This window comes from Ceratotherium simum, chromosome 35, assembly GCF_057802395.1.
Source record: "Ceratotherium simum simum isolate JZ-2026a chromosome 35, ASM5780239v1, whole genome shotgun sequence".
NCBI lineage: Eukaryota > Metazoa > Chordata > Mammalia > Perissodactyla > Rhinocerotidae > Ceratotherium > Ceratotherium simum.
In genome coordinates this window covers 12,765,421-12,781,987 of record NC_141934.1, presented here as the reverse complement: position 1 = coordinate 12,781,987, position 16,567 = coordinate 12,765,421, and the positions used below count along the sequence as shown (strand labels likewise).

The 16,567-nt window shown below is 52.6% G+C and overlaps 1 protein-coding gene across 2 annotated transcripts in view; it reads left to right on the top strand.

The window, feature by feature from the left end:
- KIAA1671 (KIAA1671 ortholog) overlaps positions 1-16,567 on the top strand; it is a 192,799-nt gene that overhangs the window by 68,709 nt on the left and 107,523 nt on the right. Inside the window, exon 5 of one of the 2 annotated variants that reach the window (XM_087424040.1) lies at positions 3,150-3,284. The exons of the other annotated variant lie outside the window; for it this stretch is intronic. Within the exon in view, the coding sequence (XP_087280166.1) occupies positions 3,150-3,284 (135 nt within the window). The remainder of the gene's footprint in view (positions 1-3,149; positions 3,285-16,567) is intronic. 2 annotated transcript variants of the gene reach the window in all.

The window sequence follows — 16,567 nt, the reverse complement described above, 5'->3', positions numbered from 1 at the left end:
GCCACTAGCCACGTGTGGTTATTTCAATTTACATTAGTTAAAATTAAACAAGATTAAATATTCAGGCCCTCGGGAGCACTAACCACATTCAAGTGCTCAAGAGCCACGGGTGGCTCATGGCGACTGTATTAGACAGCCCAGACACCACTTCTCCATCATCACAGAACGTTCTAGTTGACAGCATCAGTCTAGCGGGGCAAACAGACCTCACGTGAGCGAGTGGGATCATTCAGAGAGTGGTAAGTCCCGGGGAGATAGAAAACCAAGAGGGTGAGGGAGGGTACTCTGAGGGGGCGGTCAGGGAAGGTCTTATGGGAAGGGGCCTGACGGCTGCCGTCTGAGTGATGGAGGGACCCAGCCGGGCCCAGATCTGCGGGGAGGATGCAGGAGTGGCAAGTGAACATGCCCAGCTTGGGACGAGCTGGTCCTGTGGGGGCTGGAGGGACCCCAGTGGGCACAGGGGGCACTGGCCGGAGCTGAGACGGGGAGGTGAGCAGGACCCAGAGCAGAAGGGAGCCACCAGAGGGTCCTGAGCACGGCCGCCCCGATCTGAGTGTTAGAGACCCCCGGCTGCTCTCTGGGTGTGGACTGAGGCCGGAGGATGAAGGCAGGGAGGCCAGCGGACAGGCTGCCGTGGTCCTCAGACAAGAGGTGACAGGGCTTACGCTAGGGTTGTGACCGTGGAGGGGTTCGCAGCATTTTTTCTCTTTTTGGGTAACAGCTTTATTGAGATATAATTCGTGTCCCATACAGTTGACCCACTTAAAGTGTACAATTCAGTGGCTTTTAGTATATTCCCAGAGTTGTGCAACCATCATCACACTCAATTTTAGAATAACTTCATGACCCCCCCAGAAAACCCTATACCCATTGGCAGTCACTCCCTGTCCCCCCAATACCTTCCAGTCCTGGGCAACCATTAATCTACTTTCTGTCTCTATAGAGTCACTTTTTCTGGACATTTCATATCAATGGCATCACATATTATGTGGTCTTTTGTGGCTGGCCTCTTGCACTCAGCATTATGTTTTCAAGGTTCACTCTTGTAGCATGTATCAGTACTGCATTCCTTTTTATGGCTGAGTAATATTCCATTGTTGGCTAGACCACATTTTATTTATCCATTTGTTGGGTGACGGACATTTGGGTGGTTTCCACTTTCTGGCTGTTGTGAAGAATGCTGCTATGAACGTTCAGGTGCAAGTTTTTGTGTGGCCGTATGTTTTCATATCTTTGGGTGGCTACCCACGAGTGGCATCGCTGGGGCATACGGCGACCCTAGGGTTCACCTTTAGGAGCTGCCAGACTGTTTTCCAAAGCGACTGTACCATTTTACATTCCCACAGCAGTGTGTGAGGCTTCTAATTCCCCTACATCCTGGCCAACTGTTATCATCTGTCTTTCTGATTATAGCCATCCTAGTGGATATGAAGTGGTATCTCATTGTGGTTTCGATCTGCATTTCCTGTTGAACATCTTTTCTGTACTTATTTGCCACTCATACACCTTCTTTGGAGTAATGCCTATTCAGATCCCTTATCCATTTTTAAATTGGGTTATTTGTCTTTTTATTATTGTGTTGTAATTATTCTTCATATATTCTGGATACAAGTCCCTTATCAGGCATACGATTTGCAGAAATTTTCTCCCATTCTGTGGGTTGTCTTTTCACTTTCTTAATGGTGCCCTTTGAGGCATAAAAGCTTTTCATTTTGATGAAATCCAATTTATTTTTCTTTTGTTGCTTGTGCTTTTGGTGCCTTATCTAAGAAACCCTTACCTGATCCAAGGTCATGAAGATTTCCGCCTCTATTTTCTTCTAAGAGTTTTCTAGCTGTAGCTCCGACATTTAGGTCTTTGATCTATTTTGAGTCGATTTTGGTATATGATGTGAGGTTCGCAGCATGTTTTGAAGGCAGAGCCCCAGCCTTGTTGATGGGGGGGAGAAGGAGGAGAATGAAGGGCCACCCGAGGGTCTCGGCCAGCCCAGCTGGGCGATGGGCGAGGGGGAGGAGCTCCTGGAGGGGAGGACTCCAGAGGCCTGTTTTGGGCTTGTGAATTCTGAGATGAGCGTGAGCTGTGAGTAGAGAGGTTGAGCGGGCAGTGGAGTGGGGTCCACGAGTCTGGAGTCCCGACATGGAGAGAAGGAATCGGGAGTTGATTGTGCACCAATGGGATTTATTAAAAGCCACAGGGCATTATGAGAGAGCCCCAAGGAAATGATGTCGCAGGAGAAGACCAGGCTCTGTGGCTGGCCCGGGACATGCCTGCCTTTAGACATCCCTCTGAGATGTGGGGAGGCTGAGAGGGAACAGCCAGGGAGGCTGGTGGAGAACCATAAGGCGTCCAAAAAAGAGGCTGTGAGGCAAGGGATCAGGAACCCAGCCTTGCTTGTCACTCATGCTGTGTGTTCTTAAGCAGATGCCTTCCCTCTCTGGGCCTTCCTTTCCTTGTCTATGTGGGGAGAGTATGAGGCATATAAAATCCAAATTCCAGAGTCCTGTATTTGCTGGCCTGTGCATGTATCCCCTATATATATAACTAGAAAAAAATGACGGGATTCAGAGCAGCATATCTAGTTCCATTCTATTCATGTACCATTTCCGTATATATCTGTGCATATGTGCGTGTGTCTGGATGCATGGAGAGGTGTCTAAAATGAGGCCACCAAAAGTCACCAGTGGCGTAATGAGGCTGGCTAACTCCTTGAGGGCTCCCCACGTGCCAGGCGTGCGGGAGACTCAGGGGAGCAAGCCAGGCCTGCAGGACTCACGCACGTCTGCCCCCTGGTGGCAGCACCGGGTCACACACTTTCTGTGTGCTGTTTCTTACTTGGTTCTCCCATGAACCTGGAAGGTGAGTACTGTTATTATTGGTCTTTTCCCACATGGTCAAGGCTCAGAGAGGTTAAGGCACTCACTTGAGGTCACACAGTCACTAAGTGGCTGAGGCTGGGCTGAACCCAGACCTGCTGATTCTACATATTTACCTCTCATCATTGAGGGGGACCGCCGTGGGGCGGGGGGTTCTGGTGCTTTAATTTTCTCCTCTGTCGGTTTTGGTACAGAATGGACTCTCTTGGTGCAACATATTCTTCCTGCAAATGGGGAAGCCCCAGCAATGTCCTTTCCTTGTGTTCTGTGCCTCAGGTGCCACCGCAGGACCCGGGGAGGGAGGATGCCCTCCAGGACAATGAGCAGGCGCTGCGGCCCGTGTCCCCTGGGGCCTCGGGCCCCCAGAGAAGCCACAGCTTCTGCAAGGACAGGAGGAGCGGGCCCCTCGTGGTGAGTGATGCTGGCCTGGCCGGGGTGGAACTCGCACACGGTGTTGGTATCGGACCCCGCTGGGAAGGTGGCCGAGCAGAGAGCCAGGGCTGGCCCAGGGGCCCGAGGGGCCGAGGAAGGGCAGGCGCCCGTCCGGGAGGCTGGTGCTGTCTGACTGGCTGTGCTGCGGGTCGGGACGTGCAGGGCGCCCGGTGGCTCTGCCGGGGAAGCCTTCCCTCCCCTCGGGTTTCCGGCCCCGTGCGGAGACGTAACCCCAGCTGCCTGGCACCGAGCGGTTACGAGAACGTGTGCTGGGGTCCGAAAGTCCTGGGTTCGAATCCCAGTGCCGTCCCCTCACAGCCTCTTGGAGCAATTTACTTAATTTCTTTGCACTTTAATTTCTTCACCTGGAAAACAGGATCATGATTCCTATTTCTTTCATGCTGTTGAGAGAATGGAGTAAGATTGTGTATAGGGCTCAGCACACAGTAATTCGGACGATAACTGATAGTCGTGGGAACGATGGGAGGAGGCAGTGTTAAGCTGGAAGGAGCCTGATGGCCTGGGTTCAAATCCTAGCTCTGTGTGCAGTCAGGCGTCTGGCCTCAGTTTCCTCATCTGGAAAGTGGGGATAATAGCAGTATGTACTTCTCAGGGCTGACGTGGGGCCCAGATGAGGTAATGAGGGACGTGTTTAGCATGGTCCCGGGTCCACAGAAACACTTTAATAAGTGTCATCGTTACCATTATTATTATTATTCTTGTTTTTGAGTCCCCATTTAGCTGTCACTTAGTTGTGTCTCCTTGGCCTGTTTCTTCCCTTGTGGGAGGAGGTGGGTAAATGAGGCAGCAGCCCCCTGGGGAAGCTCGTTCCTTCAGAGCCTCAGTGTCCCCAGGTGGGTTCCAAGGCTTCCCCACTTCCGATTTATTTGTTTGGAATTTTTTTTTTTGGACTTCCGTGCCATGGTATTTGGAGATCTGCTGAGTTCTGTACTTGCTCATGAAGTCCCTTCTGGGTTCCAGGCCCCACAGGGGGGCGTCTGAGATGGGTGTGTCTTTACTGAGGTGACGCTAGTTCTCTCACAAGGTCCTCTGACCGCACACCTCGGTGCGTTTCAGTGATATCTGTGCCTGGTCTCACGTCTTGGGGACATGAGATTCTGCATTGAAATCCTAGGTCCATCCCTTCTAGCTTTGTGGCCAGGGGCAAGAAACTTCACGTCCCTGAACCTCAGTCTCCTCCTCTGTAACATGGGGGTGAAGACGACGCCCCTGGCAGGGTTTGTGCCAGGACCAGAGGGGAGAACGGCGACAACAGGGTGAACATTGCAGGGCTGGGGGCGACAGAGCAGAGGAGGAGCTCAGACCTCGGCGAGGCGTCTGCCGAGCAGCCCAGGAAGCTTCCCCAAGTGTTCGGATCTCAGCCACAGACTCGCACACATTCGAAACCTGCCTGGGTTTTTGTTAAAGATTTCTTTCTTACGCTTGTCTCCGTTCCCTCTCAGGTGGCACCGACTCAGCTTATCTGATTGTACTTGAACTTCCGTGTGTGTGTGTGTGTGTGTGTGTGTGTGTGTGTGTGTGAAGACAGACGTTATGGGGAGAAAGCATTTAAGACCTGCCTTTTTATAGTCTGCTTGCTGGTGTCCTCCCTGACCGCCTGGCTCCTCCTCTTCCACCCTCTGTCGTTGAGGAGCCTTTGTCCTTGGAGTCCTCGTGTGGCTCGCCTTGGCTCCCTCCTCTGGCCCCCGGGGCCCCTGCCCTGTTGCTGCCTGCTTGCTCTCACCTCCTCCAGAGGTGGATGGCAGGGGGTACTCAGCCTGAACCCGGTAGGGCTGGGGGTGTCAGACCTCACTTTTCCACTTTTGGGACTCACACCTGCAATTCTGGGGAGTGGCCACCAGGAGGTGGTGGTGTTCAGCTCACTTTTCCAAAAGCCCAACTGGGGGTACCTAACGCTGGGCTCTGGAGGCTGAGAGAGGTGGGTTCAAGCTCCAGCTCTGCCACGGTGGGCCCTTGGGCCAGTGACGGGATGGACCTCACAAACCTCAGTTTTTCCTTCTGTACAATGAGGGTGCCGTCTCTGGCCTCTGGGGTATTTCTGTGAGCGGTCCCTGCGATCACTGAGCACTCAGAAGAGTAAATCCCTGCCTGAGGCCTGGCTGTGCTGGCTCCTCCCTCCTCCTCACCCGCCTCTTCCTTCCTTCCTCCTCCTCTCCTTCTCTTCCGCCTTCCTTTCCCTCCCTCCTCCTTTCTCCCCCTTCCCTCCTCTCCCTTTTCTCTCACCTAGTCCAACTCGCGTCATAGATGGGGAAACTGAGGCCCAGAGAGAGGGCCTGACTTGGCCACGGTGACCGTCCAGGTGGAGACTAGGGTCCTGAGCCCTTGGCCCTGCTGGCCGCCCCTCCTCCTGGCAGTGGTCGGATCTGCATTTTGTCCTCTGGGAGGTGTCTGGGAGCGGGGTCAGGGGCGCGCGTCTGCTATGCCTCTCGCCACTGTTCTGATTAATGACTTCGTGCCGCTGGTTTCCAGTTCAGGTTCATCTCCACGTTTTGAGTCTGTCTCAGTCCTTGTCAGTCCCCATTCTGCCCCCTTGTTAGAGAGAATGAATCTCATTTTGCAGAGGAGGAAACCGGCTCAGAGAGGTTAAGCCACCTGCCCAAGGCCACACAGTTAGCGAGTGGGGGCGCTGGAGGGGAAACCAGGCCCGTTTCGCCTCCAGCGTTGGACCTGGGACCTTCCTGCTGCGGGACTGTGCTCTTGGCCTGTTCCCTGCCCCTGCCAGCCCCTCTCTCCCCTTGGGCCTGCAGTGCTCGGTGCACTAGCTGCACCAGGCAACAAGACACGCTGTGCCCGGGGCTGAGACAGTGATGTTAGTTCAGCCCAGGGTTGGTTGCCAGCTGTTCTGCTGCTGCCACCGCCCCCTGAGGGGTGCCTGGGACCTGCTGGGGCGGAGGCCCTGCTCATTTGCACAGCCCCGCCCACACGGGCTGAACCACGGGCTGGTCAGCCACCCCCCCCAACGGCAGGAGCTCAGGCCAGCCTGCAGCCACTTAATAGAGGCAGTGAACGGTGAGTTCCCACTGGGGACCTCTCCTTCCTCCTCTGCAGAATGGGGACTCATAGTAATAATAATGCCTGACGCTTACAATGCTTACAGTGAGCCGTAGTATTGTCCCCATTTTACAGATGGGAAAACTGAGGCTCCGAGCCATTAAGTACCTCTCCCAAGGTCTGAGTCTGGGGTCCAAACTCCTACCTGTCTGCTGAACTTCCCAGCTCCCTGCGTTGTGGCGTGGCGGGAGGATGGAGCTGAAAGGAGATGATGCTTATACAGCAGTGGCTCCATGCCCGCTGAAGTTGCCTGAGGAGTGTTAGCTGCTGTTATTGTGTTGGTAATTACTATTTGCTGTCAGGTTTTTTCCCCCCCGCTACGTTCTCTTGAAGAGCTGCTGCTGGGACAGGAGATCATCCCCAGTCTTAGGAGTGTTTGTGCAGTTGGGGAAACCGAGGCCCGCTGAGGGGAGGTGTCTTGTCCAGGGTCCCGCAGCAGCCCGGGCAGAGCTGGGACTGGGATTCCGCCTTCCTGACTCCCTGGCCAGTGCTCGCTGCACTTCCCCCTCCCTTGTGCCTTTCGCGGGTACCCTCAGGACCTCGCGGTGAATCAGAGCCCCACGCCGGGCCCCCTCGCTCCCCCGTCCTCGGGTGGGCGCACCCTCCTCTCCTCATGAAGTGAGCCTTTGGTCTGCACTCATGCAGGGATCATAAAACACGGTGACTCAGCTGTGGACGGTGGCCTTGCGCCACAGTTGTCCCCAGGGGCCCCTCCCATGTCTGAGGGCGCAGATTCCCCAGCTGTGGGGGTTCCCTGCGATGGGGCAGGCGGCGGGCCTCTGGTAACCTCGAGAACGTTCTCCCAAATCTCCAAACCCACTGGTCAGCATTTGCTGGCTCATTTAGTGATAACTTTGTTCCCTCGTGGGCCTGCTGTGCGCCAGGCCCTGAGTCAGGGGGCCCTAGGGCTCCTCTCACTCAGCCCCCCGGGGACCAGTCTGGGGGGCTGAGGGTGGCCCGGGAGGGTCTGATCAGGTGAGGGAGGCGGGGAGGGCGTGCGGGAGGGAGGCCAGCATATGCAGAGGCGTGCGGCTGGGCTGGTGCGAGAGGCGGTTTGGGGGCCCGTGGCTAGCCCGGTCTGGCCGAGGTGGAGCGCTTGCGGGTTTCAGGCTTCCTTCTGACGAACAGCCGTCTGCATGTTATGAATGAGACGTGAGGAAAGGAGGAGGTACATTTCATCTCTTGCTGATGGAGCTGTGGTTCCTGTTTCCAGAGGTGGCGCCACCTGCTGGCCGCTCCGCCATCGTGCCGCCGTCTTCGTACGAGGATCGGCCGGGGCCGTGGCGGAAGGGTTGACGCATTTGAGCCTGATGACTTTATTATATGGCTGGAGGATGGGGAGGAAAAATGGAGTCTAATGACAAGAATAGTAATTCTTGTGAATGCAGTCAGCTGGAGATAGGAGGGAGCTCTTGAGGTGGCCCCCAGTGGACGCATCGCTGGTCCTGGTTAGAGATTCTCTTTGAAGTTCAGTGGGTTGACTGGGTGTTCAAAAAGAAAGGGAAGGGGCCGGCCCGGTGGCTTAGCGGTTAAGTGCGCGGGCTCCGCCACTGGCAGCCGGGGTTCAAATCCCAGGCGCGCACAGACACACCGCTTCTCCGGCCATGCTGAGGCGGCATCCCACATACAGCAACTAGAAGGATGTGCAGCTATGACATACAACTATCTACTGGGGCTTTGGGGAGCAAAAGGGGAAAAAAGGAGGAGGATTGGCAATAGCTGTTAGCTCAGGGCTGATCTTCCTCACAAAAAAAAAAAAAAGGAAGGAAAAAATCGAAATGAAAAACCATATATGAACCGCTAGAAATAACTCATCAAAGATTGTGCTTAAAAAACAAGCCGTGCATAAAGATTTTATGGTTTTTTATTTGCCTAGGATGTGGGCTCTCCTCCCCATAAGCTGTTGCTTGGCGTTCCCATGTATGATGGTGGGCCTGTGTTCACGTCGTGTGGAATTGAACATGCGTCAGGAGGGTGGCTCACTGGCTTAACTGAAAGGGCTGATCTGCCTCCCACAGCAAGACGGCCAGAGGTGGGCAGCCGCTGGCTTTGGCTCAGTGTCTCTGAGAGTCTCTTGGGCTTTTCCTTCTGCTTCATGCCTCATGGTCCCAAGGTGGCTGCCACTTTTCCAGACACTAGGTCCACCTTCAGGCAGGAAGAAGTGGGAAGGCAGAGGGGCCCTGTCAGCTGAGTCTGGCAGCAAGCCAAAGCTTTCCCAGGAGCCCCCAGGAGACTTGCGCTTACATGTCCTGGGCAAGAGCTGGGTCACGTGGCCACTGCTCGCAGCAAGAGGGTCTGGGAAAGTCAGGTCTTCCAGCCTCTGTCATGGACGTTGGCCAAGTTGGAAATGGCCGTTGATCATTCCACAGACAGCGTTGGTATCACAGAGTCCGAAAGAAAATGAGAAGCGTCAGGTCCTGGGTAAGGAAGCCTTGGGCCTCCAAACCAGGGCACGGGACAAGAGGGAGAATCATTCTGCCCAGCATCTGGGTGCTGCGACGTGAGCTGTGTGCTGGGCACTGGGCTTCAGGATGGGAAGACAGAATCCCCGCCTCCAAGGCCCCCTGTCTGCTGGGCGCAGGGCTCAGAGAAGGGAGGGAAGGCTGAGGTGGGAGAGACACACTGGGGGGGGCTGGCCCAGAGGCCAGGGTGGCCCTCTCTGCCTGGGTGAGCCAGGATGTCGCCCTAGCTTTAGGAGGGTGAGCAGACGGCTGAGGGGTGAGAGACTGGACAGCGCTGGGCTCTTAGGAAGCCCAGGAATCCTCTGACCCGTGGCTCAGCCCGTGTGTTAATGGCTTCTTGCCTTTCACCGCTGGGGGGACAGCGCTGGGGAAGACCGGGTAATTTACGTCTCAGCTGATTCAAGTTCCTTTTCTGGATTAAAACCAGCCAGACCAAAAAGCTTTTGTTTCCTAGGTTTTAAAATTCAAGTGACTGGTTGTGCCTGAGATTTTGTATTGGGAGTATTTTGTATTCATCCATTTACCTAGTTATCTCTGCACCCACCTGTCTACCCACCCATCCACCCACCTGCCCACCCACTCAACCACCTATCAGCCCACCCATCCATCCACCCACCCATGCATCCATCCATCCATCCATCCTTCCATCCATCCACCCAACCACCCACCCAACCACCCACCCATCCATCCATCCTTCCATCCTTCCATCCATCTATCCATCCTCTACCCAGTTATTAATACATACAAAGCTCTAAGGATATAAAGATAAATAAGTTAATTTCTGTCCTCAAATTGCTCACATTAATAGACTATAAACAAGTAATTAAATAATCCAGGATGATAAATATTCATTCATTTATTCACCCATTCATTCATTCAGCAGATATTTATTGAGCACCTACTATGTGTCGTGGCCCTTTAGGTACAGCAGTGAACAAGATGTATGTGGTTCTTGCCCTCCTGAACTCACACTCTAATGTGGGGTGACAGACATTAAACAAGAAGCCAGACTCAAAAGAGAGACTTTCGGATGGCACCAAGTGCTACGAAGAAAATAAAATAGGGAGTTGGGAATCAAGATGGCTGGGGAAAAGGGTGGTTGGGGGCTATTTTGTATTAGGGGTCAGAGAGAGCATCTCTGAGCAGGTGACATTTGAGCTGAGACGTTGGAGGAAGACCCAGCCATGTGGAAGAATCAGAGGGAGAGCATCAGGTGGAGGGAACAGCAAGTGTAAAGGTCCTGGGGCTCGTTGTGTTTGGTAGTGCTACTAATAATGGTAGTAATGATGATGATGATGGCATTGGGGCTGGAGTGGAGAGAATGAGGAGTGAGGGAGTTGTCAGGGTCACATCACACCAGGCGTTGCTGGCCGCTGTGAAGAGGCTGGTTTGGGGTAAGCATAGACTGCTTCAGTGAGCACAGAGGAGGGAGGTATCATAGCCTGTGGAGCAATCCAGAACAATGTCAGAGCCAGATTCAGTGGAAGAAGGAATTTGCCAAGAGGAAGGGAATCAGGTGGGGGAATGGCATGGGAGAACATGGGGTTTTCCAGGAGCTGCGAGGGGGTCACCTGGGGAGTGGTGGGGATGACGCAGGAGGAGGTCACCAAGGCCCAGGATGAGAAGGACCCTCAGGATCAGAATAAGAGGCTTGGTGTTGGGCCTGCCAGAGGCAGCGAGGAGCCGGGGAAAGTTATGACGGGGGTTATGTACCATCAGAGGTGCGGTCTGGAGCGCCCTCTAGTGGGCATTGCAGAAAGGGGGCGGGAGAGGGTAAGCCGGAAGCGGGGAGGCCAGTTAGGGGGCGGTGGCAGCAGTCCCGGCAAGACCATTAAAGAAATGCACCGTGGTTAAATATATATAACATAAAATATACCATTTTAACCATCCTATTCAGTGTCATTAAATACACTCACCACATTGGCAGCCATAACCACTGTCCATTTCTGGAACTTTTTCATCATCCCAAGCAGAAAACACTAACTCCTTATTCCCCCTCCCCCAGCCCCTGGTAACCTCTACTCTGCTTTCTGTCCCTGTGAATTTCCTCCTTCTAGGTCCCTCATATAAAGGGAATCATACAGTATTTGTCCTTTTGTGTCTGGCTTATTTCACTTAGCATATGCCTTCAAGGCTCATCCATGTTGTAGCCCATGTCAGTGCTTCTTCCTTTTTAAGGCTGAATAATATTCCATTGTGTGGATAGACCACATTTTGTGTATCCGTTCGTCTGTTGATGGACACTTGGGTTGTTTCTACCTTGTGATTATTATGAATGATATTGCTGTGAACATTGATGTTCAAGTATCTGAGTTCCTGCTCAGTTATTTTGAGTATATACTGGGGAGTGGAATTGCTCAAAAAACATATGGTAATTCTATGTTTAACTTTTTAAGGAACCACCAGACTGTCTTCCACAGAGGCTGCACCATTTTACGTTCCCACCAGCAATGCACAGGGTTCTGATGGCTCCACATCCTCACCAACACTTGTTATTTTCTCTTTAAATGATAGCCATCCTAGTGGGTGTGAAGTGGTATCTCACTGTGGATGTGATTTGCATTTCCCTATTGACTAACGATGTTTAGCATCTGTTCACGAGCTTATCGGCCAGTTGTATATCTTCTTAGCCCATTTTTGAATCAGGTCGCTTGTTTTTCTGTTGTTGAGTTGTAGGAGTATTATATATATATATATATTCTGGATATTCATCTCTTATCAGATACACGATTTGCAAAATATTTTCTCCCATTCTGTGGGTTGTCTTTTCACCCTCTTGATAGTGTTCTTTGATGCACAAAGATTTTTCATTTCGATGAAGACCAATATATCTATCTACTTTTTCTTTTGTTGCCTGGAAAATAATTTTTTAAGATTTTATTTATTCAGTTTTTCCCCCCAAAGCCCCAGTAGATAGTTGTACGTCATAGGTTCACGTCCTTCTAGTTGCTGTACGTGGGACTCGGCCTCGCGTTGGACGGAGAAGTGGTGCCTCGGGGCGCCCCCGGGATCCGAACCCGGGCCGCCAGCATCAGAGCGCGCGCACTTAACCGCTAAGCCACGGGGCCGGCCCTGGAAAATAATTTTTTAAATTGAAGTGTAGTACGTGTACAGAAAAGAGCACATATCTTAAGCCAGACGGCCTGGGTTTGAATCCCCACTCTGCTCCCTAACAGCTGTGTGACCTTGAGTGGGTTAACATCTCTGTGCCTCAGTTTCCCCATCTGTAAAACGGGAATAATCATAGAGCTTACTTGTTAGAAATGCAGTGAGATTAGATGAATTAAGGCACTATGAGCAGTAGGTGTCACTAGCAGGTGTCACTCTGCAAGTGACAAACATTTCATAAGTGTTTGCTGTTATTACTGTGACTGTATATTTTGGATTTTTATGTGGCAGACACTGTGCTAAGCATGCTACGAACATTATTCCATTACCCCATGTAATCCTTGCAAACCCCAAGAGATGGGTATTCATTGTCACCACGTTGTAGATGAGGAAACTGAGGTCTGGACCCTTATGAGGCTTGTCGAGGGCCATTTACTGGCACTTTTCCCTGTAAGTGACCTCACTAAATCCTGAGGTCCTAGGAAGATGCCCATTTTAGCGATGCTGAACTTGAGGCTCAGAGAGGGGAGGTGACTGGCCCAAGGACACACAGCGAAGAAACAGCAACAGCTGGATGGAATCCTGGCCTGTGGACTCATCCCGTTGTGCTGGGGAGGGGTAGGGGCGGCTCTCGGGGGCAGGATCCCCCCGTGGAAGGACTTGGGCGGGATTCTGTTTCAGTGGGGCCACTGGAGCTCCCGGGGATCAGTGGGCTCCCGGGTCTGGGGCCGCGGGGGGCCCGGCTGGTGCAGCCCCGCCTGCAGGAGGCCGATGATGGACAGGACACCTGTTCTCCGGGCAGAGCCTCCCTCCTGGGGCCGGCGGGCAGCGTGGCGCGCGCCCCCTCGTGGAGCTGCGTGGGATTGCTGGGGGGTGCGTTCACCTTGTCCTGCATTAACCCGTTTAGTCCCACGACGCATGGCCGCCGTGTCACAGGCGAGGAGTCGGAGGCCCAGAGAGTGAGGGTGATCTAGTCCTTTTTTGTCTCTCTTTCTTGAGGCATTATGTAGAAATGCCGCTGTGTGAGAACGATGCTAATAGTGGGGTCATCTTGACTCACGTTTTTTTTGGAAACTAAATCATTAGCAGATGTATGCACTTTGAACTGCTAATAGTTGCAGTCACTTACTTCACCTGTCACAACCTATGGAGACACACCAGAGGGCCCCACACTCTGACTGAGCACCCACTGTGCGCTAGAGAGAGGTCAGATTCACATCTGTTCCTGGAGGATGAAATTCCATTTATACTCAGGATCCAATCCACTGTCCACATGATGGCCTGCCAGACTGTGTGGCCTGGCCCCTGGCCACCTGTGTGACCTCCTCTCCTAGCACATGTCCTGTGCTCGCTCCACGCAAGCCACACGGACCTCCAGAATGTTCCCTTAACATGCCAGGCGTGTTTCCACCCCGGGGCCTTGGCACGTGCTGTTTGCTCCCCTCCAGATTCCTTCCTCACTTCCCTCCCTCCATTTCTCTCTTCTCAAGGCCTCTCGCAGCTCAAATGACACCTCTCAGCGGGGCCTTCCCTGGGGCCATGTGTATAAGGTCCTCTGGTCCCCACTCTTCTCTCCCAGCACACCTGTGGTCACAGGCAGTATCCTCCCGTCCCCCAGGGTTTGCCTCCCCCATCAGAGTGGAGGCTCTGAGAGGCAGGGAACACCGAGTGTGGTGCCCGTGCATAGTAGGCACACAGCATGTATTTGTGGAATGAATGAATGAAGTAGGACACCCATCTGTTTTCTTAAGATTTTATTTTTTTAGAACAGTTTTAGGGTCACAGCAAAATTGAGAGGAAGGTACAGAGATTTCCCATATACCCCCTGGCCCCACACATGCATAGTCGCCCCCATTATCACCCTCCCCCACCAGAGAGGGACGTTTGATACAATGGACGAACCTACACTGACACTTTGTAATCATCCAGAGTCCGTAGTTGACATTGCTGTTCACTCTCAATGTTGAACATTCTGTGGATTTGGACAAGTGGACAATGACATGTGTCCATCATTATGGTATTATACAGAGTAGCTTCACTGCCCTAAAAATCCTCTGTGCTCCCCCTATTCACTCCTCTCTCCACCCTAACCCCGGGCAACTGCTGATCCCTTTACTGTCTGCATAGTTTTGCCTTTTCCAGAATGTCATACAGTTGGAGTCACACAGTAAGTAGCCTTTTCAGATTGTCTCTTTCACTTGGTAACATGCATTAGAAGTTCCTCCATGTCTTTTCATGGCTTGATGGCTCATAACTTTTCAGTGCTGAATAATATTCCATTGTCTGGATGCACTACAGTTTGTTTATCCATTCTCCTACTGAAGGGCATCTTGGTTGCTTCCAGGTTTTGGCAATTGTGAATAAAGCTGCTATAAACATCCGTGTGCAGGTTTCTGTGTGGACCTTAGTTTCAACTCCTTTGGGTAAATACCAGGGAGTGTGATTGCCGGATCTTATGGTAAGAGTGTGTTTAATTTTGGACCCTGTCATTTTTTTAAGTGTACAATTCAGTGGCTTTTAGTAAACTCACAAAGTCGTGCATCCATCAAACGATCAATTTTAGAAGATTTTCATCATCCCCGAGAGAAACTAGGTGCCCCGTAGCAGTCGGTCCCCAGTCCCCTCCTCAATAATGCTGTCATTTACCCGCCCCCTGGGATGTGCCAGGCACTGTGCTCAGTTCCTTCTCGTGTGACTGTATGAGGTGGGGGCCTGTTCTTGTTCCCATTTTCCAGATGACAAAGCTGAGGCCCAGAGGTGAAGTCACTCACCCGCATCCCTCAGCTAGGAGGTGGTCGGGCCGGGATCTGAACCACGTGGAGCCTCTGCTGGGATGACCTGATGCATGAATCTGGTGTTTCTCACACTCCACTCATCCTTGTGTCACCTCGAGGATTTTTCATATGTATGAACCACCTGGACTAATACTTAGTTAATATTTTTCTTGAACTTGACTTACTTTTTTTAATGTAACAGCTTTATTGAGATACCATTCATGTGTCATACAAGTCACCCATTAAAATGTACAATTCAGTGGGTTTTAGTCTGTTCTCAGAGTTGTGTAACCATCACCACAATCACCTTTGGAACATTTTTCTCCCCAAAAAAGCCGTACCCGTTAGCTGCCACCCCCAAACCCCCTCCAGCCCTAGGCAAACACTCTTCTGTTTTCTGTCTCTGTGAATCTGCCTATTCCAGGTGCTTCATATAAACAGAACCATAGGGTATTTGTGCTTGCACGTCTGGCTTCTTTCGCTAGCGTATGTGGTCAAGGCTCGTCCGTGCTGTGGCAGGCGTCAGCACTCCATTCCTTTTTATGGCTGCATAATATTCCCTGATGTGAACATACCACATTTTGCTTATCCACGTGTTGGTTGATGGTCAGTGGGGTTGCTTCCACTTTTTGGGGTTCTCACGAACACTACCATCATTCAGCCATGGTCCTGGTTGAATTTCTTCACCATTCCGACCTAAATCTGCACTTATTATTTATTTGTTTTTGGAGTTCTGGTCTCCCTGCCTCAAAGGAGAACTGCAGGATTGCAGGGCTCTTGACTCCTGTATTTACTTCCGTGTCGTCAGTACAGAATTGATGCCCAGTCAATGTTTGCTGAATGAATGAGTGAGTGAGAGAGACGGAGCATCAACAGCCCAGTAGGGGAGACAGATGGCACTAACCTGATGTAGGAGCTGAGGGATTAGTCTCCCTTGACTTGGGTATGGGGGAGCCAGAAAGGCTTGGGGTACAACCAAAGCCGGGTCTTGACAGGTGGGGAGGAGTTGGCCAGGTAGAGAGAGGCAGGAAGGGCAACTAGGCGAGGGCTCAGCCTGAGCACCTGCCAGGAGGCTTAACAGCTGCACTGCAACAGAGGCTTGTTGTCCTTGCCACATAGTTCCTGGGAGGGGCCCCCCGTGCTCCCAGGGTGGCCCCTAGTCCCTGAGCAGAGAGGAGGGCTGGGAGGGTAAATGGAGAATTGACTCAGGAGGGCAGAGTTCCCAGGACCAAGTCCCACTCCGTCTGCTCGCAAGTCCCCCGCTCTGGTGACTAAGTGCCCAGCCTCAGACACTGCACCTGGGTCCCCTCGGGGCTTCTGGCTCCGCAGTGGCCGGGGCGTCCCCTGGAGATTCTGCGTCAGGACTACACTCAGAGGCCAGGCCGGCAGGGCTGGGGAGTTAGTGACACACGGGGAGGGGACAGGGGGCTGCTGCTTTCCGGCCCGTCCCCGCCCGTGGTGGCCGGGCCATCCATTGTTTCAGGCAAAACCGATGATCTTAACGTGAAATCTCACCATTTTTATATGTTGGAGGAAAAAAATTTTTTTTTAATTTAGCCTTCGGCTAACACACGAGGTACTGGCAGTCTGTTTCACACGCGTTATCTCACTGAATCCTTGCCACGACTCCTGGGGAAACTGAGGCTGGAAGCAAAGGGACCTGGCCTGGGCTCGCACAGTGGGCAGGTGCCACGGGCGGACTCGGTCCAGGGCTGTCGGACTCGTTCAGAAGCCTCCACGTTCCGGGGGCGTCAGAAATGACCTGAGTGTCCTGGGGGGGCGGTTTCTACTGTAATTCCTCCTTCCAGGTTCAAGGCGGCACGTTTCCTTGTGCAGTGCTCCCAGT